Source organism: Mustela lutreola, chromosome 7 (genome assembly GCF_030435805.1).
Source record: "Mustela lutreola isolate mMusLut2 chromosome 7, mMusLut2.pri, whole genome shotgun sequence".
NCBI classification, from domain to species: Eukaryota; Metazoa; Chordata; class Mammalia; order Carnivora; family Mustelidae; genus Mustela; species Mustela lutreola.
In genome coordinates this window covers 60126497-60153230 of record NC_081296.1, presented here as the reverse complement: position 1 = coordinate 60153230, position 26734 = coordinate 60126497, and the positions used below count along the sequence as shown (strand labels likewise).

General features: G+C 40.5%; 1 protein-coding gene across 1 annotated transcript in view; it reads right to left on the bottom strand.

Moving 5' to 3' along the window:
• The window catches only part of AVEN (apoptosis and caspase activation inhibitor), a 175207-nt gene that overhangs the window by 118801 nt on the left and 29672 nt on the right, over positions 1-26734 (bottom strand). Inside the window, exon 2 of the mRNA XM_059181085.1 lies at positions 14431-14608. Within this exon, the coding sequence (XP_059037068.1) occupies positions 14431-14608 (178 nt within the window). The remainder of the gene's footprint in view (positions 1-14430; positions 14609-26734) is intronic.

The following is a 26734-nucleotide window of genomic DNA, read 5'->3' as shown; positions in this document are numbered from 1 at the left end:
CAAAGGGGTGTGTCTATGTGTTGTGTGTTTTGTTCTTTGTTTTACTACAAAGTGAGGGCAGGGGGAAATAATTATTCCCAAACTATGAAACAACTCATTTTCTACACAATCTACCAGTAGAACACAGCCAACTGTGGGCAGGAAGCAAGAGTTCAGCATAAAGAGTAATAATGGGTTTTGGAATCAGACTGATAGAAATTCATAGTACAATTCCATCATATATTAATTATGTGACATCAGGCAAGCTATCTAACTTCCTTGAGTTTAATTTGCCTCCTCTATAAAATTGTCTAATACTGGGGCGCCTGGGTGACTCAGTGAGTTAAAGCCTCTGCCTTAGGCTCAGGTCATGATCCCAGGGTCCTGGGATTGAGCCCCGCATCGGGGTCTCTGCTCGGCAGAGAGCCTGCTTCCCTTCCTTCTCTCTCTGCCTGCCTCTCCACGTGCTTGTGATCTCTGTCTGTCAAATAAATAAATAAAAATAGTTCTTTAAAAAAATTGTCTAATACTGACCTTGCAAGGTTACTTTGAAATTAAAATGTTATACTTAAAGTAGCAAATACCCAGTTGGGGCTCTATAAATAAGAACAACTATAACACATTTGTTTGTGCCTATACCTCATCAACCCCTACTCCCCAAATTAAGATAGTTACTGTTATTCAGCCTAATACAAAAGTTGGCCCTGATTTATTTCCCAACAATGTTGCCTTCTCCATTGCAAACTACTACCATATCACTCCCTCTCCATTTGGGCCCCACCCAACCAACCCCCTCCACTCTGATGACCCCAAGAATTAGAAATTCTGTCCCTGGGGGAGGGAGGCAGGAGAAAAAGGAGGAAATTAAAGTATTTCTGAGAACAGCTCATTATTAAATCTGTTCTGGAGCAACACAATAATATAGTTAAAAAGCCAAATCTCAGTTCCAAAGGTGAAATGCAATTTGACTATTAAATCACTGCCATAGAAGTCACTTGGAATGTAACTAATCATACACATACACACACACACACACACACACACACACACTCACACAGGCACCTTCTTACTCAGTAGCCAACAAACACTATACGATAAAATAAGCATTTTGTAACTGATTAATGAGGAAGAAATTAAAGTCAATAACTGATGCTTTACCTTGTTTCACAAATGTAACTTCATTAACCCTATTTGTTTAATACAAATACATTTATTCTTCAAAAAAATGAACATAAGAGTCAATGACACAGAAATAACATCATTTATCATTTTCACTTATATACACATTTATAGCTCTGCAAGAAACCATAAATGAAAAAGGTCAAGTAAGTGTATGGTCATTACAGCTTGACCTCTTGTCTCAGGCAATTCTTGGCCTTATTCTTAGAGAGCTGGCTCCCCCAAACCTTTAGAGAGAAACAAGGTATTTGCATAGCCTCAAAATATTTCCCCCAAAATATTTATTATTTACTGTCATTGCCTTAATTTATACAAAATTCCTTGACATTCCTCCCTCTAGTAGGTAAAGCTTAATCCCCACCCCCTTGCGTATGAGTAGGAGCAAGTCACTCCCTTCCAGTGAAGAGAATGGCAACTAACTACAACTGGCGAAACTTGGCAGATATCATCATAATCAAATGATCGAAGTTAATATTGTTAGTAAGAAGTCATGTTTATATCACATGTCCACTGATGTGACCCAACAAGAAAGGCCCATCATCATCAGCCCCCAAAATCTGTAACTTGCGCCACCAAACCATGAGACAATATCAGAAGGACCCAAATTGAGGGACATCCTACGAAATACCTAAGCACTATTCCTCAAAGTGTCAAGTCCAGGTAAGACTGAGAAACTTACAAATTAGCAGAAACTAATCAGTTAAATAAATGCAGTGTGGTATCCAAAGTTGGAACAGAAAAAGAACACCAGTTGGGGAGGGGGTAACTGAAAAAATTCAAAGTCCATAATATAACAATGTTAATTTCTTATTTTTGATAGATATACTATGGTTACATAACATAATAACATTAAGAGAAGCTAGATGAAGAGTATATGGAACACTGCACTATCTTTGCAATTCTTCTCTAAAATCTAAGAAGTATTAGAAAATAAAATGTTCAGGGCACCTGGGTGGCTCAGTCAGTTAAGCAACTGCCTTCGGCTCAGGTCATGATCCCAGGCTCCTGGGATCGAGCACCACATTGGGCTCCTTGCTCAGTGGGGAGCCTGCTTCTCCCCTTCCCTCTGCTGCTCTGCCTGCTTGTGTCTCTCACTCTCTCTGTCAAATGAATAAATAGAATCTTTAAAAAAAAGAAAGAAAGAAAGAAAGAAAGAAAAGAAAATGCTCAAAAAATAAATAATTGGTCCTTAATGTCACTTAGTAGTAAATGAATCCATTTACAAGATATTCTGCAACTTGACCACCTTTCTCACTTGTTGGAACAGATTCAGGTCAGGCTACAAAATGAGGTGCTTTTCACTGAGGACCATCTTCTTAAGACTTCAGGACTTAAAAAGGAGACAACTCTAAGAGCAGATGCACCACATCACACCAAAAACCGCACACAACAGCTTACTCATCCATTCTGCAAGCTTTATATCTGTGAACTGTGTGCTATGCCATATGCTAAGGATAAAAAGATCTACCCTCAACAGACATACCATTCTCCAAACAGCAGAACGCCCAAAAGCCCAGGGGCCTAATTGTCTGACAGATGTGACTCACGTTTCTGCCACTGTGGAGGCAGAAACTCATGATAACAAACTTAGCATTCTATTAATTTTGGTTATTCACAGTCATTCATGATAACCTCAAATAGCACTATAAATTTTTATAAAGATTAAACTCTTTATAAATAGAAAGCAATGGGGCACCTGGGTGGCTCAGGAAATTAAGCATCTGGATTTGGCTTAGGTCATAAGGTCCTGGGATTGAGACCCACTGGGTTACCCAGTGAGCAGGGAGTCTGCTTGCCCCTCTGTCCCTCCACTCACTGATGTTCTCTCACTCTAACAAATCTTTAAAAGAAAACAAAAACAAAAAACCCAGAAGGCAGAAATCTTTCTATAACCACAGAATTTGAAAGGTAGATACTAAAACCACATAAGTTATCTACCTAGCTAGCGAGTAGTAAATGAAGAGATGAAGAAAACAATTAAGCTTTCTAAAACTTCATGATTTTAAAAGACCAGAGGCAACATTCAAGGGACAGTAGTGACGCAGAGGCTCCCTACCAAGTTTTTTTCACAAGTGCCAAGTAAACCTCTGAGAGGCAGGTTTAATCTTCAGAAGAATGCTCACCACAGAGCAGTATGTGGACACCCTCACTGTTCCATCGGAAACATACGGCACACTCAGTCACGACATCAGCAGGACACGCTGATATTTCATTTACATCAATTCTACTCTTAGACAGCTAAGAATTCGGAGACCAATAGAGTATCTTCATAACAAGTCCTGCGAAGGCATCCTTTCCATTCCATTTCAGGTACGACGACACACTGGGAACACATGATGGAGTATCCTACAGGTGTTTAATCTTTTGAGGATACTACCTTTTGCTCAGAAAAGGTACATTTAAAGTTTTTTTTTTCATCTAAAATATCCAATTCATTTATGACATTGGCTTTTCTCTTGCTTCAACAATGTTGGATGGAATAGACCCTAGGATGATTAGCTTTTCTCCCCCGTCACACTTACATAGCATATTCTACCCCAACAGTTTGCCTTTCTTCGCCTGTAAAATAATTGACTTTGGTATAGCACTTTACAATTCTTCAAATAATTCTCCATGACCCTCACAACCACCCTGGACTAAAAAGCAAGGCTGGTATTATTTCTAATTCACAGCTTTTAAATGAAAAAAAAATTTTAAAGGTTTCAAGAGTTTCACTCCTTTAAGAACGTGTACCTAATAAGTGACAGCCAGAACCAAGACCCAGATCAGCTGACAGCCATCAGTCAAGTGCTATTCTCTACTACCAGAATACATTTCCTACACTGCAGTTACACTACACTGACTTTACTTTCAATATCTTTTTTTTTTTTTTAAGACTTTATTTACTTACTTGTCAGAGAGAGAGAGAGAGTGAGAAAGAGAAAGAACAAGCAGGGGGAGTGGAAGAGGGAGAAGCAGGCTTCCCACTGAGCAGGGAGCCCGATGCCGGGGTTCGATCCCAGCACCTTGGGATCATGACCTGAGCTGAAGGCAAACACTTAAGGACTGAACCACCCAGGCAACCCTTTACTTTCACAATATTAAGGATTATTAATCTTAATCCCAATTCAGAGCCTCTGAATTTATCTGTTTCACACTTTTTATATTATAAGAGGCTCTATACTGACCTCATTAAAGGCTTTAAAATAACTTTTATTATTATTAAAGATGTATTTATGTTAGAGAGTTAGAGAGAGAGAGAAAAAGAGAGAGAGAGAGAGAGAACATGCAAGCAGGGGTAGGGGCAGAGGGACAGAATCTCAAGCAGACACCCACTTCATGCAGAACCTGATGCAGGAGTCAATCCCAGGACCCATAAGATCACCACCTGACCTGAAACCAAGAGCCAGACACTCAACTGAACCACTCAGATACCCCTCTTTTTTTTAGTACTATTATTACAGTAGCCTTTATTATATAACTTGGACATTCCCCATTCTACTTTTAAGTACTTTACACAAAGTATTCCATTAACAATCAGGCATACCCTTCTTGACAAGATGAAACCTTACATGCCAGTTTTAGATCAAATTTCACCATCAAGTAATCTCAGTGTAATATTATTATAATATCAATTATAGTCAGGAGAATGAGGAAGGTGTTCGCTCTCTTTAGACCCTTATCAACTTCCACCTAAACAGGACGTTGATCATGAGCCTTTATCGGCTCTGCTTCCCCAAACCCCCCTTTAAAGGATGATGTTGCTTTTTTACAAGGAAGCCTTAGGATAAACAGGGAGGAGACAGCAGCAGTGGAGAGGAACGTGCTAGATGCTGTTAGACGTGGGAGCACATTGCTTTGAGGATGCAGCTAGTTAGACGATCCACACCCAAAACAGTATCAGGAACACAAGTCCAACCGAAAAAGATTCACTAGTATCCTCTCTATATTTCTAGTAAGAATAACCTAAATTACCTAATAACCTAAACATTCAGTTCTTAAAAATGATCACTGCTAGTGATCCAGTGGCCCAGCTCGGCAGCAGGAGGACCAGAAAGGTGGCCGCAACCGCCGAAAGTGGGGACTGTGACAAAATGGCTTCTCTGGGACCAAAATCTGTCATTAAATCAAGTATTATTTCAGTGACTTCAATTTGCCACGAGACAAGTTTTTAAAGGGGACCGGTCACACTGGGTAAAAGGTGGGTTCCCCTGGAGATACTAAAATCCAACAGGGGAACTCCCTGACAACAGATTTTCATATAATGGAAGCACTGAGCAAATGAAAGACAAAAACCTGTGGAAATAAAAATAGAGCTAACACCAGCAGCTCTCTACACAAACGGCTCTCTAATGAGTATGAAATGTCTCTCCAGTGACTGATGAGTATTCAAAATGATGTAAAAACAGATCCTTGTGTATGAAAGGTTTGCCAGCTGATGCAATCCATGGTGACATAAAGGATTAGAAGATAAAGGTCAAGCACAAAATATTCAAATGAAAACAACATTACACAAAGCATGAAGGGATCAATATTTGCAGGGTCTGATAGTACTGAATTTGCTAAAAAGTTTATAGAGACACCAGCCAAAAGCATAAAGACCTTCTAAGACTTTTTAAGGAGGAAACTGTGCAAAAAAGAAAGAAAGAAAGAAAGAAAGAGAATGAAGAAAGAAAATACGGTGTGAGTTAAATTAAGAAACTAAACAAGAAGAAAGAAGTGCTACAGACACTAAAATGAAATCTCTGGAAAGTTGAATGCTGAAACTTTGGGAGGACTTAGATGATCGGACCTAGAAAAGACCCACACTTCCGTTTCTCAAATCATGGAGATGTAAAATGGAGAGGAGTAATTCTCTTTAAAGAAAAAGCTAAGAAGCACTAGACTGGCCAAGTAAGCCAAGACTGGTAACTTTCAATTTATGGAACAAAGAAGTGAGGTGGGGAGGTACTGAGGAGAGGTGGGGGTGGGGGGGAACAGCGCCAAAAGAAGTCATGGAGGATCAACAAGAATCCCTAAACAAATGGAACTGGAAAGGTCACAGATCTGAAGGAAGAGGGAGAGGAATTAAAGCCATCAGGGAAGGTACAGTTTCATGGCAAGAAAGTGAATGTGCATGGGGGAGAGGCACAGGATGAAAAGGACGCCACTGGGCCAGTAAGAGCAGACAAAGGAGAACCTGCAAGGAAACCACCAGAAACACGCAGTGGCACAGAGACCAGGAATCTGGCAAACCCATTTCCAGGTATTCAGTTGCTTTTTATCTTTGGAGGTTTAAAAAAAGAAAATCAAATTAAACCCACTTCCATGTCTGCCTATAAGAAAGGAAATATTTTTTTTGTGGTTTTACATTTTTGCTGTTCTCAAATGAAGATTTTTTTTTTAGTGCATACATTGTTCTGTTTCTGTTATTTCAAATGATTCAAATACCAAAGGGAAGGTTCATCTACTAAACGGTCTTTGTGATAAGAATATATTAGTAAAAACTGATAAAATGCATACCATAGAAACAGAAAAAAAAAAAAATGAACTGAGTCCACCAGGACAAATTCAGCCATTTTGCTGCTTCATGGGCCGCTAGAGCGAGAGGTTTTCTTTTCTTGTTCAGTCCGAAGGGGTGGGGTGGGGGGGATCAAATACCATTATAATTAAAATCTACCCCCACCAAAATCAGCTTTTCATAAAATTACACTGTAGAAGAGATATAATAACTTGAAATGAAAATACACATGCACAACTATACTGAACAAACTGCAAGCTAATCGTTTTGTTTGTATTTGTTCCACTGAAAATAAACAGAGCTTACAGACTTGCACATAAAAGTTTTTTTCACATGTTTATCTTCAATATTGCTCCAGTGCATTCTGCTCACACTGTCAACATTTTTTCTAACTCTGGTTGTCTGTGACTTCTTGAAAGGAATACATAGAGCATGTGGCATGAATTCAATGACTCACCACTGGGGGGGTGGGGGGGGGAGTGGGTGGGGAGGGGCAGAAAACTTGCTTAAAGAGCTAACATCTTATGCCTGAACCTAAGTGAGAGTACAGTACCATTCTCAAAGCTGGTGAAACAGAAGTTAGAACTGCAACAACACTGTTCAGAAAGAAAAGCTGTGGGTGCAACTGCTTCAGAGCCTTACAGAAAGAGTCCTAAAAAGATCTCGTCTGAGGACTCTCAATCCTACCAGCAAAAGTATGACTTCAAACAAACTAGTCCCCTCTTCCTTTATCCTCCACTTGGAAAAATAAGATGCCACTACCCACGACCAGAGACCAAAACAACACAGGCAGAGCCTACATGATGAAGGCCTCAGGGTGCCAAAAAGGAATGCCTCTTCCAAAGTGTTCCCCATGGTCTATGAGGGTAACTGAAATCCTATCATGAGAAATCCATTCTCAGGCTTTCCTTGTCTAGAGAGACACATAAAAGAATAGGTAAGATAAAATTTAAGTTAATTTTTTTTATTTTATTTTACTTATTTGTCAAAGGTGGGGGGAGCAAAAGCAGAGGGAGACTCAGGCAGAGGGAGTAGCAGGCTCCCTGCCAAGCAGGGATCCTGATGTGGGAATCAGTCCCATGACCCCGAGATCATGACCCAAGCCAAAGGCAGATGCCCAACCAACAGAGCCACCTAGACGTCCAAAGAATATTCAACAAACATAAATAAACATCATCCAGGTCAAGAAACAGATAGGTCAATATCACAATATCACAGAATATCACAGAAGTCCCCCAACCCTGACACCTGCTATACACCCCTCCCCAATCATTAGCCCTCACCTCTCCCCTAGAGGGGACAACAATCCTGAATTTTACCATAATCATTTCCTTGGTTTCCATTTTACCATTACAAATACGGCTGCCTAAATAACTCAGCTTACTGTTTTCTTGTGTGTGAACTTCAAGTAGAAGAATACAGAGGTATTTTGTGGCTATGTAATGCTCCTTTTACTTTACAGTATGTTTGAGAGACTCAACCTCGTTTTAATGTACTCATTCCACTATGAATGGACATCTCAGTGGCTTTCACATGTGGTTCTTCTGACCAGCATCACTACACACACTCACAGTCGTCTCCCGGGACAGGTGTCCTAGAGCTTTCTAGAGTGTCTCCCAAGGGTCCAAGAGATGAACCTTCGAATTTACTAAAAAATGACAGTACGATCTTCCTAAGCGAATACATACACATATGTACATATATGCCAACATACATACACACCAGCTGTGTGTGCAGTAGAAACTCCCTCTTTGAATTAATTACAATGTAAATCCTACAAGGAAAGTAACAAAACATTAAGCTAGATGTATTCTTACCAAAAGGTCCGTCCTCAAAATGGCATTTGAGAATTGGACCGGAGGTATACACACCACACAGCTGATCCTAGAATATAAAATAATGCTTAAAGTCTAGTCACCCTCTGTCTTCTGTCTCCCTTCAGTACATTTGTTTAGCTAAGCTGTAACCGTGATTAAATCCTACTCTCTACCCCTCTTTACTTGCACACAAAACAGCAGACGAAAGAGGGAACAACACCCTTCTTACCTCATGTTCATAAACACCAACTCTAGTGGGCCTCTAGTACCACCCAGCAACCCAGCCACAGTTTCCTATTTCGTTCACTCTCCCACCATGTAGACAACCATTCTTACCTTCTACTCTCTCACACTTCTAGGACCCCTTGGTGACCCTCACTCAGAGCATTCTTCTTTCACTAAGAAAACAGAAGCAATTAGAAGGCCCTATCGCATCAACCCCCCTACCTGTATCCATGCCTCTATGTTCTGGCCTTTCCTCTGATTACAGTTCAACAACTGTCTGAGCCCCGAGCCATGGGGACTCCCACCATCTGTCCAATAGGGTTTCCATCACCACATGTGGACCAAAGAACATAAATCAAGTCATTCTCACCTCTTCCTACATTATTTTTTGCCCTCTCTTCCAGACTGTTCTATCAACAAATAAATGTGCAGTTATTTCTCCCATCTTTAAAAAACAGGTCTTGAAAAAAATTAATTAACTAAAATTAAAATTAAAAACAGGTATTGACCCACTTCCCCCACCAGTCTATCGCTCTCCTTCTGATAATAATAAGACTCCTTAAAATTAGGAGGTATTTATACTTGCTGTCTCCAATGTTTCTCCTCTCCCTATTCTTTTTGAATTCAAGAATGAATTTATCCCACCAAACAAAACTACTCTTACTGGGGCACCTGGGTGGCTCAGTGGGTTAAAGCCTCTGCCTTCAGCTCAGGTCATGATCCCAGGGCCCTGGGATGGAGTCCCATATCAGGCTCTCTGCTCAGCAGGGAGCCTGCTTCCCTTCCTCTCTCTGCCTGCCTCTCTGCCTACTTGTGATCTCTGTCTGTAAATAAATAAATAAAATCTTTAAAAAATAAATAAATAAAACTACTCTTGCCAAGATCACTAGTAACCCCATGTTGTTAAAGGCAAGTGTCAATTTCTAGATGTCATCAAGTGCATTTGACACAGATCCCTCCTTCCAGGAAACATTTAAAGATAACAGTTTCCTGGTATCTTTTTCCTCCAGCTGCTCACACTCAGTCTCCTTTTGCTGGTTCCTTCTCATCTCCATAAGCTCTAGACACTGTGCTGCCCAGTGCTCAGAACTTTTCTACTAATAACTCCCTGGTCATCTCACACAGTCTCGTGACTCTGAGAATCACCTACAGGCTGCCAGCCCCCAGATGTGTATCTCCAGGCCAGACCCGGATCCCGCACCCCAGAGGTCTTCATCCAGCTACCTGCGAGGTATTTCCTATCGGATGCTACGCTGGAGCTCTTACATTTGCACCTCCAGATTCACCCTCCTACTTCCTCCTCCCTGTTCTGCCCTAAGAGGCTGATCTATATGGATGACAGCAACAGGCTCTGTTTGCCTTCTGGCTGCTAGTAGGTTAGGATTCTGGGAAGCCCTGGCAGGAGAATAAAGGTGGGGGGGCAGTATAAGACCAGAGTATTCACCTTCTCCCTCCCTGGAGAGTCACCTTCACTGGCTAGATTTCTGGAGCAAAGGTGATTGATTCATCCTCTCAAGGTCAACTGCCCTATAAGAATCTCTCCCCCAGAGTTTCAGTGAGGAGGGATAGTAACATCTCTGCTGTTGCCATTCCTCCCAATGCTCTACAATCTATGTGCTCTCCCCACATCCCGCCCATACTTGTGTAAATGATGCCTTTGTTAAAAGTTCCTTCTGCGGTGCCTGAGTGGCTCAGTGGGTTGAGCCTCTGCCTTCAGCTCAGGTCATGATCCCAGGGACAAGGGATGGAGCCCTGCATCGGCTCTCTGCTAGGCGGGGAGCCTGCTTCTCCCTCTCTCTCTCTCTGCCTGCCTCTCTGTCTACTTGTGATCTCTGTCTGTCAAATAAATAAATAAATAAAACCTTAAAAAAAAATTCCTTCTAATAATATTGAGGGTGCCATCTAGGTCCTCCAAGAACTCTGACTAACACAGATGTCCAACTGGCAGCTCAATGATAACACATGCAAAACTGAGCACCTCCCATAGTCTTACCTATCTCAATCAATGGCAGCTTCCTTCCTGTAGTTCTCAGGCCAAGAACCTGGCATCATACTCATACATCTTTTACCTCATACCCCACATCCTCAAGCCCTGTATGCTCTTCCCTCAAAATAGACACAGAACCCAGCCATATCTCACCGGCTCCATGGCCACCACCCTGGCCACGGCCACCATCCCTACTTGTTTGGGTTGTTGCAATAGCCTCCCAGCTGGTTTACCAACACAGCAACCAGAGAGGTTCTGTTAAGTTAAGCCATGCCACTCTTCTCTTCAAAACCCTCTCATATATGACCCAGCAATTGCACTATTGGGTATTTACCCTAAAGATACAAATGTAGTGATCCAAAGGGGCACGTGCACCCGAATGTTTATAGCAGCAATGTCCACAATAGCCAAACTATGGAAAGAACCTAGATGTCCATCAACAGATGAATGGATCAAGAAGATGTGGTATATATACACAATGGAATACTATGCAGCCATCAAAAGAAATGAAATCTTGCCATTTGCAACAAGATGGATGGAACTAGAGCGTATCATGCTTAGCGAAATAAGTCAAGCAGAGAAAGACAACTATCATATGATCCCCCTGATATGAGGAAGTGGTGATACAACATGGAGGCTTAAGTGGGTAGAAGAAGAATAAATGAAACAAGATGGGATTGGGAGGGAGACAAACCATAAGTGACTCTTAATCTCACAAAACAAACTGAGGGTTGTCGGGGGGAGGGGGTTTGGGAGAAGGGGTTGGGATTATGGACATTGGGGAGGGCATGTGATTTGGTGAGTGCTGTGAAGTGTGTAAACCTGGTGATTCACAGACCTGTACCCCTGGGGATAAAAATATATGTTTATAAAAAATTAAAAAAAAAAAAATTTAAAAAAAAAAAAAAAACCCTCTCATAGCTGCTCATCTCAGAGTAAAAGCCAACATCTTTAATAATAATCTACAAGCCCCCCCGTGATCTGGCCCCATATGCCTCTCTGACCTTATCACCTACTTGGTCACTTTGTTCCAGTCATGCTGGCCTCGCTTGCTATTCTCTATACTCCTGTCACCAAGCCTTTGAACTTGTTATGCCCTTGGCCTACAACACTCCTCCCACAGATATCTTCAATGCTTCCTCACTCACCTTCCTCAGGCCTTTATGCAAATGTCATCTCTGGCCACTCTTTCTAAAATTATAATAGCCTCTCCCCCACTTCATCTCGATCTCAAGGAATTATCACCACTTAGCATCTTACATACTTGATTTTCTTTAATGTATCTCCACGCTTTAGAAGGTCCACTCCAGGAGGCACGTGTTTTGGTCTGCTCTGTTCTTTGCCATATGCTCAATCTCTAAAATGGTACCTGGAAGTAGCGGATACTCAAATAATTGTTTAATGAACCACAACCAGACACCATTCAGTCAGAGGGCAATAGTTAAAAAGTCTAACAGTACTACATATGGCCAAAGACAGCGAACACTAGGAATCCTAGCTCATCTCCACTTTGGAGAGCAATTCGGCTAGATCTAGAAAAGTTGATGATGTGCACATCTAATAAACTAGCAATGTACTTTTCTGGGCTATGTATCTATTTATACAGATGAATATGGTATACTAGAAGTCCGTGACTCCAAGGAGTATAGTCAGACTAGCTGGAGAATATTAATATTTTAGGATCAGAGAAGGAAGTCCATCCCTCAAAAGCAAATTAATACAGTCCTGCTCCTACAATGAAGAGAACATGGTGGCTCTTCTCAGGCATAGGGCATGGTGAAAAGAAAATGACCAATCACCAGCAGAATGGGGGGAAAAAATCAAAGCACCTATCAGAAGATGATCACAATTGTCACAATTGTGATCACCCAAAAAACCAAATCACAGATAAGTCACCTGGGAAGAAATCAGCAAGCAAAGACAGACTACAGGAAAGACATGTGAGACCCAAATCATGTTGGGTTTTAAACTGTAAATAAAATGCTAACATAAGTAACCAAAATAGTACACCACTGGGCATAAGTGCTAGGTCAGACTTGAATTTTGCATTGCCTTCAAACATTCATGCAGGATCTCTCACAGGCCAGACACAGTCCTAGTAATGGACTATACATTTGGTTCCACTAAAACCAGGTAGTTCATGTGTTAACCTTATTGCGCCTACTTCAAGTTTTCCCTACGTCCTTTCACAGAACTGCCAGAGAAAGAGAAAATAAGCAGCCTACCTTTTACCTTTCTCCCACCTTGAAGAAAAGTGCTAATAAGCCTGTAATTGGCCAAAATTCAGTTCAGAGGGTAGTACTCATCTGACCGGCAAGAAGATGAGTCACCAGTCCCTGAACAGTCCGTGAGTTTGAGGCCCTCAGCAAACATCTCTTCTAAGAGGGTTACTGCGTGGTGGAGTGGGGGGCATAGAATGTAATGACACCAGGCTGAACCTTGCTCTTCTGACTCACACTCACATACTCTCTCCACTTACAACTCTCTTTCTCCTCAAAGGGTTTAATTAAGTCAGAAGAGAATTCATCACTTTAGGATGCTTAGTCTGGTACAGGCATTCAAAAATATAGGCAGAGGAGAAAAAAGACAAGTTGAACTCAACAGCAACATAAAAGTCAGGAGGAAGAGGGAATTTAAAGCAAACTATCTGAAAATCTTCATTTTATTTCTCTGCTTCTTACCGCCTCATCCTTTAAATTTTTTTTGACCTGGTAATATTTTGTTGTTGAGGTCATCATGGACTCTCATAATACTTGTAGTAACAACACAGAGAGATCTCCCACACTTGACCCAGTTTCCCTAATGATAACACTGTGCAAAACTAGAGTATAATATCACAACCAGAATATTGACATATTGATATTGATATAACCCACCAAGGTTGTTCAGATTGTTCCAGTCTTATTTGTACTCACTTGTGTGTGTGTGTCTTAAGTTCTAGACAATTTTATCACTTGGGTAGGTTTGTGTATCTACCACCACAATCGAGAAAATGATCAGTATCAGCACTAGAAGGACACCTCATGTTACCTTCTTATAACCACATCCACCAAACCCATCCCTAACCCCTGAAAACCACTAATCCATCTGCCATTCATTCTTTCAACCCTCGTGCCACACCCTAGTAGACAGTAGCCGTCTGTACAACCAGCCCTGTTCCATTCTCCTCTCACTATACTCCTACTCTCCAGCCTCACACAGCTGCACACTCAGGGTGGATTCTGTCTTCAAAAAGAGCTGGCCAGAGAAGGAAAGGGTGTGGCACCTTACTGCTAGAGAAAACCGTCCAAAAGCAAAACAGAAGGGTTTTCACGTTCAGATACACAGGTCTCTTCTATGTGCATATCCACTAATATGCATAGTCCTGGCCATAAAAGAGGAAAGAACACATATTCTAGAAGCTTCGTAAAGCTTTGTATAAACATAAGTATTGATTCCTATGAAATCAAGGAAAAGACTTCTATTTTCAGACTACCCAAGTCAGAGGGGCATAGTGCAGCATTTTTCACTTCTGTAAAGACTTTCATCCATTTCAACCAGGACTTAAGTCCTTCTACGTCGGTACGTGGAATCCCTAGCTTCCACTTAAAGAAACATCTTTCTTCCTTACAAGCCATTAGATACGCTGTCCTTTACTCAAATTTAAAATCCAAAGGACAAAATGAACTGCTAGGTATTACAACACAGTTTTAAAAGGAACATAAATAAAAGGTCTGCGGGACTCTCGGAGCACTAAAGCATATGCATGCGAATGGGATTCATACCTGCTGAGCTGAGAAGAACGCTGAAGTCCGTCCCCCTCTGTGATTCTCCACTTTCATTATTGACCTCTTTTTCAATATCTTGATATCGATCCCAGTTAGAGACTATCTTTCTTTTAGAATAATTTCCCTGTTCCTCATTCTCTTCTCCATAGGTCTCTGCATCACTGTCATCTTCAACCTGCAATCATTAGAGACAAATCAATACACAAGCAGTGGAAATTTCGACCTCAGCAGCCTCAGCAGTAAAGTAAAACCAAAAAAAAAAAAAAAAAAAAAAAAAAAATAGTACACTGGTATCACGATGAAGAGCACATTGGTAGACCAAGCTCTCTGAGGATAATAAATAGTATTTCAAAAGGACCCCATTATATCAGAATGTACTTTCAGGACAAGCTTTTCCTTTAGCTTTGCTGAGGAAATTTGGCAAGTTCCTGCCAAAAAATCTGTGTAACTGATAGGGCTAACATCTACCCCAGTGTACGCTTTTTCAATAGCTGTTTCAGCTCATTGAAACAATCGAGGCTATATGAATCTTAAACTTAGAGGACTTTAGGATACAAATCAACGATTTTCAGGGGCACTTGGGTGGCCCAGTCAGTTGAGCATCTGTCTTCAGCTCAGGTCATGATCTCAGGGTCCTGGGATGGAGCCCCACATCCAACTCCCTGCTCAGCGGGGAGTTTGCTTTCCTCCCCACCATTCATGCTCTCTCTCTCACTCTCTAATAAAATCTTGAAAAAAAGAAAAAAAAATCAACCATTTCAAAGCCTATCTACTCCCAGAAATCGGCACCACATAAATACCTCAGAAACAACCTGCACTATCTGACCTATATAAGTTTACATGTAAAATGACCACGGTTGCTTGGAATTGGTAATGATTAAGGGTTTTGCCAGCTGGTGCAATGGGATCTTTTAGTTATGGAAAAGAAGTTAATCCTTTTTTTAAAAAAAGATTTTATTTATTTATTTGACAGAAATCACAAGTAGGCAGAGAGGCAAGCAGAGAGAGAGAAGAAGCAGGCTCCCTGCTGAGAGCCTGATGTGGCTCAATCCCAGGACCCTGAGCTAAAGGCAGAGGCTTTAACCCACTGAGCCACCCAGGCACCCCTGAAGTTAATCCTTTTTATGCCCAAGAATGTGGCTTGAGAAAACTGAACTGCTACATAAGAAACTGAGGCATAAGTATATTATTTAAAGTAATTAAAGATAAATAAGCAAATAAAAATACATAAAATATTATAAGGAGGAAGAGGTGAGAGAGAAGAGAGAACAGTTATGGAAGTTCAATCCTCATATTTCATTTCTGGAAGACAATAGGCTAAATATTGATTTGATACATTCCAAAAAATAAAGTCACTGGAAATAAATCATTTCTAGATGTTGCACAAAAATTTGCTATACAGCTAATTTTTTTCAATTTTAAGGATTAGTTTTTAAAAGTAAGTATTTTGAAAGTTTAAAAAAAGAAATCAACCATTTCAATTTACAGATTTTATAAACACGGTAAGTCTTTTAAGTTTTAAATAGAACTCTGCTCAGATGCATTCAAGAGCACAGCTTCCAATCTTGGGTATTAAAAAAGAGCATGCAGAAAAATGCAGAAGGTGAAAAATTATAAAAGATAAAGGGTCTAGTTTCCTCAATAAATAATTTGCAAGAAGAAAAACCACTGGGGGAGAAGAGAGAAACCTATAGATTGAAAGACCTTACTGGTTACATAACCATTTGTAATGTCAGCGACTTGCCTGAAATCGAATACAGATAAAAATCACTTATGAGATAATCAGAGAAAGGTGAATGACTGGATATTTGATTATATTGAAGAAATACTATTATTTCACATGTTTATTGTTTGGTGTGATACTATATCATGATTTTTTAAATCTTCTTATTTTTTTGGAATAAATACCAAACCACTTATGAATGAAAAGATAGAACATGTGGGATTTCCTTCAAAATAGTGGGTGGAGAGGAAATAAACCAAGCATAATTGATAATCATATTATTCTATTTACTTTTCTATGTATTTGAAAATTTCCATAATAAAAAATTAAATCTCAAAAAGGAAGATGCATGTAGAATCTAAAGAAATGGTTCAAAGAAGTATCTTAAAGATTATAAAATCTTTATCAAGAGAAAAACTTGGGGCGCTTGGGTGGCTCAGTGGGTTAAGCCTCTGCCTTCAGCTCAGGTCATGATCTCAGGGTCCTGGGATCGAGCCCACATCAGGCTCTCTGCTCGGCAGGGAGCTTCCTTCTCCCTCTCTCTCTACCTGCCTCTCTGCCTACTTGTAATCTCTCTCTCTGTGCCAAATAAATAAACAAAATCTTTTTAAAAAATTTAAAATTAAAATTAAAAAAATAAAAAGAGAAAAACTTGTGAAATATACTACAACAACCCATCTATAAAAGGACATGTTAGTCTAGACTTTACAAAAAAAAAAAGTTTCTATTACCACAAAAATGGGACTTGTGCATTTGAGAAATTGAGAGGACAAGTAAAGAAATAAACAAAAACCCCACATTCCCATCCCTTGAGAGTAGGAGCACCACCATTAATGTCTTAGAAAGAGATCTGCTAGTATATGCACTATCTCTATATTTACATAGACTTTTTTTATAACAAGAATTTTTTCATCAAAATTCTGCATCTCTCCATCTCAGTTAATGGCATTTCGTATAACTATCTGGACTATTTCCAAATTTGCCTGGCCCCAAAAATTTCCTTTAGAGCTGGTTTTATCCAAGCCAGTATTCTATTCAAGGCCATGCCCTGTAGTTCACTGTTTGTCCCTAAGTCCCTTTGAACCTAGCACAGTCTCTATTTTTAGGACATTGATTTACTGAAGAGATCAGTACAGGTAGAGTGCAGAAGGATCCATCTTCTGTCTGGCTGCTTCCTGGTGGTGCTTATTCATAAGAAATAGTGGATTAAAAAATATATATATCTAAAAATCTGAATGCCCAATGGAGTCAAGTTAAATATTTTTTGGCTAAAAAATATTGGTTGAGAAGGTGAAAAATTATAAAAGATAATTTTTTTTTTATCTTTGTGACTTCATACATGATCTGTTGTTTAAATAATAAATACCCACAACATTCTGAAGAAAATAGCTTCCTAACTGATGTGGAACTGGGGGGACAGAAGTAGAGCTGAAAATCCTAGCAGTGTTCAATCTGAGAAAATCCAATATTCCTTTGTTGGCCCACTGGGTAAACACAGTTCAGAGACTTCTCCAGTTAGCACAAAATTTCTTAACATTGTTGTAACACCTGGTAAAAATGTGGCCTGGGCAGAGTGATCAGCTTGATGTGGAAAAGGATGATGGTCTGAAACACCTGAGGAGCTACTAACAGTGAAACAAGCACCAACATAGGAGGCAGTGGACCTGGGAAGAATGGATGGCCCTGCCCTCACCATCATGTAATATTTACTAAGTGTTCATGATGGGCTGGGCCTCACACCACTGAATGACCCACTAATCCCCAACCTAGAAGAATCACTGAAAGATGATCTCATTACCCCCACACAACTGCAGAGACGAGAAGAGCGGCCATGAGCCCCTCTCACAAGAGGGTGTAAAAAATAATCAAGTGTAGAAGACACTTGATGTAAATTAGAGAAAGGGGGGGTCAGGGTGGTAAAAAATAATCAAGTGTAGGGGCGCCTGGGTGGCTCAGTGGGTTAAGCCGCTGCCTTCGGCTCGGGTCATGATCTCAGGGTCCTGGGATCGAGTCCCGCATCAGGCTCTCTGCTCAGCAGGGAGCCTGCTTCCTTCTCTCTCTCTCTCTGCCTGCCTCTCAGTGTACTTGTAATTTCTCTCTGTCAAATAAATAAATAAATAATCTAAAAAAAAAAAATCAAGTGTAGAAGACACTTGATGTAAATTAGAGAAGGGGGGGTCTTAAAAACTCCTGGAGATTTTACATGTGGCTCATTTTGCAAAGATCTGGGAAAAAATGCGCAAAATCCCCAAATAGAAAGAATAGAACAAATGAGGTAAATATTAAAGAAAGCTATGTGAAAACCACAAAGGCATCACTATTATGTTAACAACATCATTAAAATATTAGTATGCTAATTTTGCATACTGAAAAATATAATACACTGATGGAAGAAGTTGAAGAAGATACAAACGCAAAGACAGCTGCACTCACAGATTAAAAGAATGTTGTTAAAGGGCGCCTGCGTGGCTCAGTCAAGTAACCAACCGACTCTTGATTTCAGCTCAGATCATGACCTCAGGGTCATGAGATAGATCCCTGCATCAGGTTCTGTTCTGACCTGGAACCTGCTTAAGATTACTCGCCCTCCCATTCGTGTTTTTTCTCCCTCTCACTCCATCTCTCTCCAAAAATATATATATTGTTAAAATATCTACAACTAGGGGCTCGGTTGGTTAAGTGTCTGCCTTGGTACAGGTCATGATCCTGGGGCAGAGCCCCACACGAAGCCTGCTTCTCCATCTCCCTCTGTGCCTCCCCCTTTCCCCACTCATGCAAATGCTTGTGTGTGTACTCTCTCGTAAGTAAAATATTTTTTAAAAACCTATAACCTCAAAGCAATCTACAAATTCAATGCAATCCCTACCAAAATTCCAATGGCATTTTCCACAGGGAAAAAAACCAACTTAAAAATTTGTATGGAGGCGGGGCGCCTGGGTGGCTCAGTGGGTTAAGCCGCTGCCTTCGGCTCAGGTCATGATCTCAGGGTCCTGGGATCGAGTCCCGCATCGGGCTCTCTGCTTAGCAGGGAGCCTGCTTCCCTCTCTCTCTCTCTGCCTGCCTCTCCATCTACTTGTGATTTCTCTCTGTCAAATAAATAAATAAAATCTTTAATAAAAAAAAAAAAAAAAAAAATTTGTATGGAGCCACAAAAGACCCTGCAAAGCCAAAGCAAGCTTAAGAAAGAACAACAAAGCTAGAAGTACCATGCCTCCTGACAGCAAATTATATTACAAAGCTATAGTAATCAAAACTGTATGGCAATGGCATAAAAATAGACACATCAATGCAACAGAACAGACAGCCCTGAAATAAACCCACACATTTAGGTTCAATTAGGACAAAGGGTACACCATGGGGAGAGGACAGTCTTTTCAATAAGTGGCACTAGGAAACTGGACAGCCACTTGGAAAAGAATGAAACTAGACCACTATCTCACAACATACACAAAAATTAACTCAAAATGGATTAAATACTTGAGTGTAAGACCTGAAACCATAAAAATTCTAGTGGAAAAACGTAGGGGGTAAGCTCCTTGACATCAGCCTTGGCAATTTTTTGGATTTGACAGCAAAGCAAAGGCAATGAAACAAAAATAATAAACCAGTGAGACTACAGGTCCTGAGTCATGTACAGAACTATTGAATCACTGTACTGCACACCTGAAACTAAACAGTATGTTAACCATACTGGAATTAAAATAAAAAAGTTAATTTTTAAAAATGAAAAGGCAACTTCTAGGAGAAAATATTAGCAAAATCATATTAGCAAATCATATCTGATACAGCCCCTCTTCCCATAATGGATTTTAAAAAGCAATTTAAAACAATATGTGCATAATTCTATTTCCATATGTTATGAGCCCAGCAAAACATTTGCCAATAACAGCACAAAGGAGGTGGGTGGGCACTGAACTGCCCTGCACTAAGGGAAGGACTCAGTACAGGAACTCAAACACAAACACACAAACAAAACTAGGAATAGGAAATAAGAAGGCTAGGATAATAAAAGCAATAAACATATGTTTATTCTTCTTTCCTCTCTCATTCTTTGAAAGATAAAATTATATAAGGTAATAATGGTAACCCTGTATTATTGGCTCTTGTAACCTCTAGATGTAATCTGTGTAACGACAATACCACAAAGAGGGGCATGGGGAATAGAGCTATGAGCAATGTCCCTGTACCTCACTAAGCTAGCACAGATCTGAAGCAGATTCTGCTAAGTTAAAATGTATATAGTAGGACCCCAGAGCAAGCCCTAAGGAAATGACTAAAAAAAAACAAAAACAAAAACAATTAAAGGAATTTAAATGTTACATTAAAAATATGTATGCAAAAGAAACCGCAAAGGAGGAACAGAGGAACTAAATCTACATGAGACATACGGGAAACAAAAAATAAGGCCCAGACATAAATATCCAACCGTGTCAATGGCAACATTATATGTGAATAGATTCAACAATCCAGCCAAAAGGCAGGGACTAGCGAAATGGAGGTTTTTAGATCCAACTATATACAGTCTATAGGAGACACATTCAAAGAAAAATATTATAATAAAGTCCTGAAAGGCAAAAGACACTGTATGTAAAGAGTTCGTAAAAAAGAGCCAGAGTGCCTAGGCAAGTATCAGACAAAATGACCTTCAAAGCAAAAATTATTATGAAACAAAGAAGGACATTACACAGTGATAAAAGGGTCGGTTTAGCATGAAGATGTGACGACTACAACGTACGCTTTCCAATAATCAAGTCCCACAATATATGCAGCAAACACTGACCCAACTGAAGGGGGGGATTGTTCAACAGTAGTAGATGGTGTGTCAGCACCACGCCTTCAGTGATGGAGACCAACTAGACAACAGCTACCACAGGCACCACAGAACCAATAAAAAGATTTGCTCACCACAGCCATACTGCTATTTAATCTACAATAGTAATTTACATGAAATTACAAACCGCTTAATTTAACTGGCCAGTCTATGAACAGTATATTTGGGCAACAGTGTTTTTTAAACCTCCTCTTACCTTTTCTTTCAAAAGAGCAACCATCTGCCAAGAGTATTTAAAGATTATCTTTATCCTAAAGAGCCCTCAGATAAGCCAATAAAACTTGGGAAGTTACTAGTAGCACCTAACAACTAAATAAGAGCCTATGTAAAGCCTTTAATACTCAAAAACCTAACTTTTCAAGGTCCTTGTTTACTTTCTGCTGGAGTAGAGGGGCGTGGACATGGGTCTTCCGGCTTTGAACCTAACTAACACGGAGGTCGGAAAACAGTCAATCTCACATATTTCAACAACCTCCTGTGTTCCTCACAAAATGTAGTTGCACCATAAATGGGGACAGGTGGGACAGAAATTTAGGCAAGAGGACGCATTTAAGGAAACCTTCCAACAGAAAGTCACTGGGAACTAATTTCAGTAATTAGGTAATAAAGTCAAATATTATCCAACCCAAAGTGTTAAAATGTGTGAAATTGGAAAATTATATTAATTCACCTTCACCTTAATATTTTTTTAAATTTTTTATTTATTTTTCTTTGTTAACAAGCTTTAAGATAGATCCTTACTTAACAGTCTAATTGTCAACTTTTATATTTGTAACCCTAATCAGGATTTTTATTAGTAGCAGCTGACAATGCACTACTTTAAAAAAATTTTTAATTATAGAAAAAATTCTAAACCATCATAATTAAAGAGTTCAATGACAGCTTTTGGTATTAGAAAAGTGTGCTAGCCCTGCACCCCAATGTTTCTAGCAGCAAAGCCAACAATAGCCAAACTATGGAAAGAGTCCAGATGTCCATCAACAGGTGACAAGTGAATGGATAAAGAAGATGTGGTATATATATAAAATGGAATATTATACAGCCATCCAAAAAATGAAATTTTGGCATTTGCAATGACATGGATAGAACTAGAGGGTATTATGCTAAGTGAAATAAGTCAGTCGAAGAAAGACAATTGTCGTATGATCTCGCTGATATGTGGAATTTAAGAAGCAAGGCAGAGGATCACAGAGAAAAAGAGGAAAAAATAAAACAAGATGAAACCAGAGAGGGAAACAAACCGTAAGAGACTTAATCATGGGAAACAAACCGAGGGTTGTTCAACAGGAGACGGTGGAGGGATGGGGTAACAGTGATGGACACTAAGGAGGGCATGTGATGTAATGAGCACTGGGGCTTAATAAGACTGATGAATCACAGACCCATACCTCTGAAACCAGTAATACATTATAATTTTAAAAAAAAGTATGCTAGCAAAAATAATTTTTATGCAGCATTTCAAGAAGCTAAATTTCTATTAAAAATTGAATGAAGGGGTACCTGGGTGGCTCAGGTTAAAGAGGCTTTAACCCAAGCCTCTGCCTTCGGCTCAGGTCATGATCCCAGGGTCCCGGGATCAAGCCCGACATCAGGCTCTCTGCTCAGTGGGGAGTCTGCTTTCCCCTCTCTCTCTGCCTGCCTCTCTGCCTGCTTGTGATCTCTGTCAAATAAATTTTAAAAAGAATTGAATGAAAATATTTACATATACACTATATACCTAGTGTACAGGTCAACTAATAAGGAGGTTTCCATTTGCCATTGTGTATTAAGTAAAATATACATTAGAAGATAAGCACCTTTGAAATGCAATACATGGCATATATAGCTACATTATCTACTGAGCCCAGAACAATGTACACAGTATTTGAGCTGCAAAATACTTTAGCCAGCAGGAATGGGAAGAAAGTGGTCCAAATTATCCTCAAATTCAGATGTTTCTCTAGAAGAGAATTATCTACATCTTCTTTTCTTGTCCCTCCTTCTGATCGGTATATAGGAAAGAGGGGACAGAGAAAATGGTACCGCAGTCCTCAAAGTGGCTGCTCAATGACACTTCTGCCAGAGCTCTTCACTCATTCCCAGTCCTCATCTTTCTTTCTTTTTTTTTTTTTTTTTTTTTTTTAGTTTATTTAATACTCTACATCAAACGTGAGGCTTGAACTCAGGACCCAAGATCAAGAATCACATGCTCTACCAATTGAACCAGCCAGGAGCCCCTCCAGTCCTTATCTTTCTTTCTCCAAGTCCTTTTATCTTTCTCATCTGTGTTATTTTGTTATTGAGAGTTGGCTAAAAAGAGAAGGCACTGAAAGGTAATTACCATTGGCTAGCAGTCTATACAGGAACTAGCGTATGAGATATCTTATTGTAAAGACCTTAAGAATTATTACATCTTAAGAGTTTATGCTTCCATAATTAAGGGTAGTTTGGAAATCAGACTTTAGTAATTTCATAGGACTAAATGATGATTTCACACTACACTTTGTGGAACTCCTTTTAGGAGGTCCTTGTGCAAAAGAGGGGTAAGTTGGCCATAGAATCAGTCTCATTTTATCTGCTTTACAACGTGAACTTCATGTAAGAATTCAGGCTAAAAAAGGTTGTGTGTGTGTGTGTTTAAGATTTATTTATTTATATGAGGTGTGGAGGGGGAGAGGTAGACAGAGAAAAATCCCAGCAGACTCCCCACTGAGCCCAACACAGGGTTGATCAGACAACCCTGAGATCATGACCTAAGCTGAAACCAAGAGTCCAAGAGCCTCCCAGGCACCCCCAGACTAAAAAAAGTTTTTAAAAATTACTAAATTAGGGCCGCCTGGGTGGCTCAGTCAGTTAAGCCTCTGCTTTCAGATCAGGTCATGATCTCAGGGTCCTGGGATCGGATCAAGCGAGGCACTGGGCTCCCTACTCAGCAGGGAGCCTGCTTCTCCCTCTCCTGCTGCTCCCTCTGCCTGTACACTTGCTCTCTCTCCCTCCCTACCTCCCTCTCTCTGTCAAATAAATAAATAAAATATTTTTTTAAAAACTACCAAATTAATCAAATTTGCAAGTCCCAACCTCCAGGGAAAATTCTATGAATTAGGTTAACATCAACAATTTTTCTAGTAAAGGCACTAAGTGGAACTATAAAGACCATCTGCTTCTTGGTGTGGTTCTGATGTAGAAAAAGTCAGCATTTTGCTTTGTGAATCCACTGACACACACAATAGAGACACACACAATAAGGACTGCAAGCAAAAACTTTTCTTAGCTCATCATTTAATTAAAGATTTTATATATTCAAAAATATCAACCTTAATAGGAGGGCTGCATGTAGATACTGAGCATATTCCTGGGCGAGCTCAGTATACACCCCTCACTCACCTTGACCACAGCTGCCAACAGGTCACTTTCTCCTAAGGAGGCAGGTGATGGGTCATGTGCTCGTGCCTTTACTTCCTCTTCCCTAGGGTTGCCATGCATGGCCTTAGCGGCCAGATTTCCTTTCACGGCCACAGTTAAATTTCCACTCCTTTTATCCACCAGCACAGGACTGGTTTCCTTGGTTACTGAGGTTTTAATATCATCACCTTCCACTTTCCAGAAAACTCACAGACCATGAAATAGCTGGGGGTTTTTTTGTTTGTTTGTTTGTTTTAATCTAGCCAACTTTAAGACACTCCCCCAACTCTCAAGTCAACAGCAGGAGAGAAGTTAATTAACAGGGAAACAATTACTGAACTAGAAGGAACACTCTGCCCTCAGGTGAGGTCATGTGGAAATAGAGGGGCCAGTCGACCCTATGGCTGAAGCTGGGATGAGGTCTCCTACCCAAATTAACCATATCACATCCTTCCTAAGAACAGACTTCCACGGGGCGCCTGGGTGGCTCAGTGGGTTAAGCCGCTGCCTTTGGCTCAGGTCATGATCCCAGGGTCCTGGGATCGAGTCCCCCATCGGGCTCTCTGCTCAGCAGGGAGCCTGCTTCCTTCTCTCTCTCTCTCTGCCTGCCTCTCAGTGTACTTGTAATTTCTCTCTGTCAAATAAATAAATAAAATCTTTAAAAAATTTTAAAAAAATTTAAAAAAAAAGAACAGACTTCCAATTCCTTAAACATTACTCTCTGTTCTACATTTCTTAAATGCCCCACAACCTCTTTGAGTTGTTATAATTAAAATGAACTCACGAGGAGTGACGAAGCCATTGCCGCTGCCTCTGCACCACAAATTCTGAAAATAAAATTAAGATTAAAAAGCACCTGTATTTTTAGTTCCTTCTCCGGACACATTCCTTTCTTTAAATATAACTTCAAATGACACTTATCTTCCATCTGTCTGTCCTACAGTATATCTGAATAGGGCTGCTTTTGTTCCTTGCAAACATTCCAACACTACTGCCAACATTCCTCCAACAACTAATTTTTTTAAAGATTTTTTTCATTTATGTATTTGACAGAGAGAGAAAGAAAGAGGGAGAGTGTAAACAGGAGGCGTGCAGGCAGAAGGAAAAGCAGACTCCCCGCTGAGCAGGGAGCCTAACTTGGGACTCCATCCCAGAACCCTGAGATCATGACCGGAACTAAAGCAGATGTTTAAATAGCTGAGCCACCCAGGCATCCCTCAACAACTATTTAAGTAGTTAAGGGGTGACAGTCACCAGTTCAGGCACGGAGAGTAGAAAAATCAGATAAGGTCTTGTGCCTCAAGAACACAGAGTCCTATGAAGAAATGAGAGAAGCAAACATATACTTAAAGAAGCGCCATATGTGTGCATGTGCATTCCTAAGATGTTATAGGAACACCGAAATAGCACCAGCAATGGAGGAAAGAGAGATGGAAGAGAGCTTCAGGCCTAGCCTTGTGAGCCAGAGAAAATAAGGAGGAAGGCATTTCAGGTTGAGGGAACCATATAATTCAGCTCCAGCTGATTTTAGCTGTGGGCATGTGGCCTGAGAGGAATCCAATGAAATCAGCACCTGCTATCTCCCGCTGGAAAGCAGTTCCCAGGTTCCAAGAGATTTAGCAAAGAAGATGCTTGTAACCAAGGGATAACAGCTGTTCAAAACAAAACCCAGGGAGGTCAATGGGAAGATGTAACAGTAGCGGCATGGTTTTTTAGCCTAATGCCCCACAGAAACCACACAGAGCCAGTAGGATAGCATGATCAAAACTCCATGGAACACTTCCATTCGAACCTGGTAGTAAGCTCTCTCCGCAAAGCCCCAAGCATGGGCTGGAAGGAGCAAGTCAACAGCCACAAGTCCTGCATGGTACCTGTGCCTGAGAGAGGAAGCAGGGGGAGTCACGGGGAGTCAGGGGGACGTCTGACAGACCTGAGCACCCCCAAACAAACAGGCACTCATGAGGAAGTGTGCAGACCCACTGACAACAGCAGCCGGCAATGTCGGGTCTTAGGCACACTGATAGCTGTGGGGTACAAGAAAGTTCACAGAAAAGCCTGAAGAGGGCAAGTCAGTCTGGGCCCCATGAGCTCTCGGCAACAACTGGCAAAGCTTCTCGCAGGATCCAGCTCCACTCTGAAGAGAAATCACCGCGGGTAGAATCCAAAGCTAGCGGAACAGAGTCTAGTATCGTTTTTCAGTAACGACCCACAGGGCTCCTGGCTCCATCCTTTTCCTTCTCCGGGTTCCTATCTTGTCCTCACCGATGTGGTTTTGTTTCAGAGAGTTTGATAAAAACAAGAGGCGTGAGAAAGTCATTCCCATTGGTTAGCAGAATCACGGACCTGGGCCAGAACCACTCTTCTGT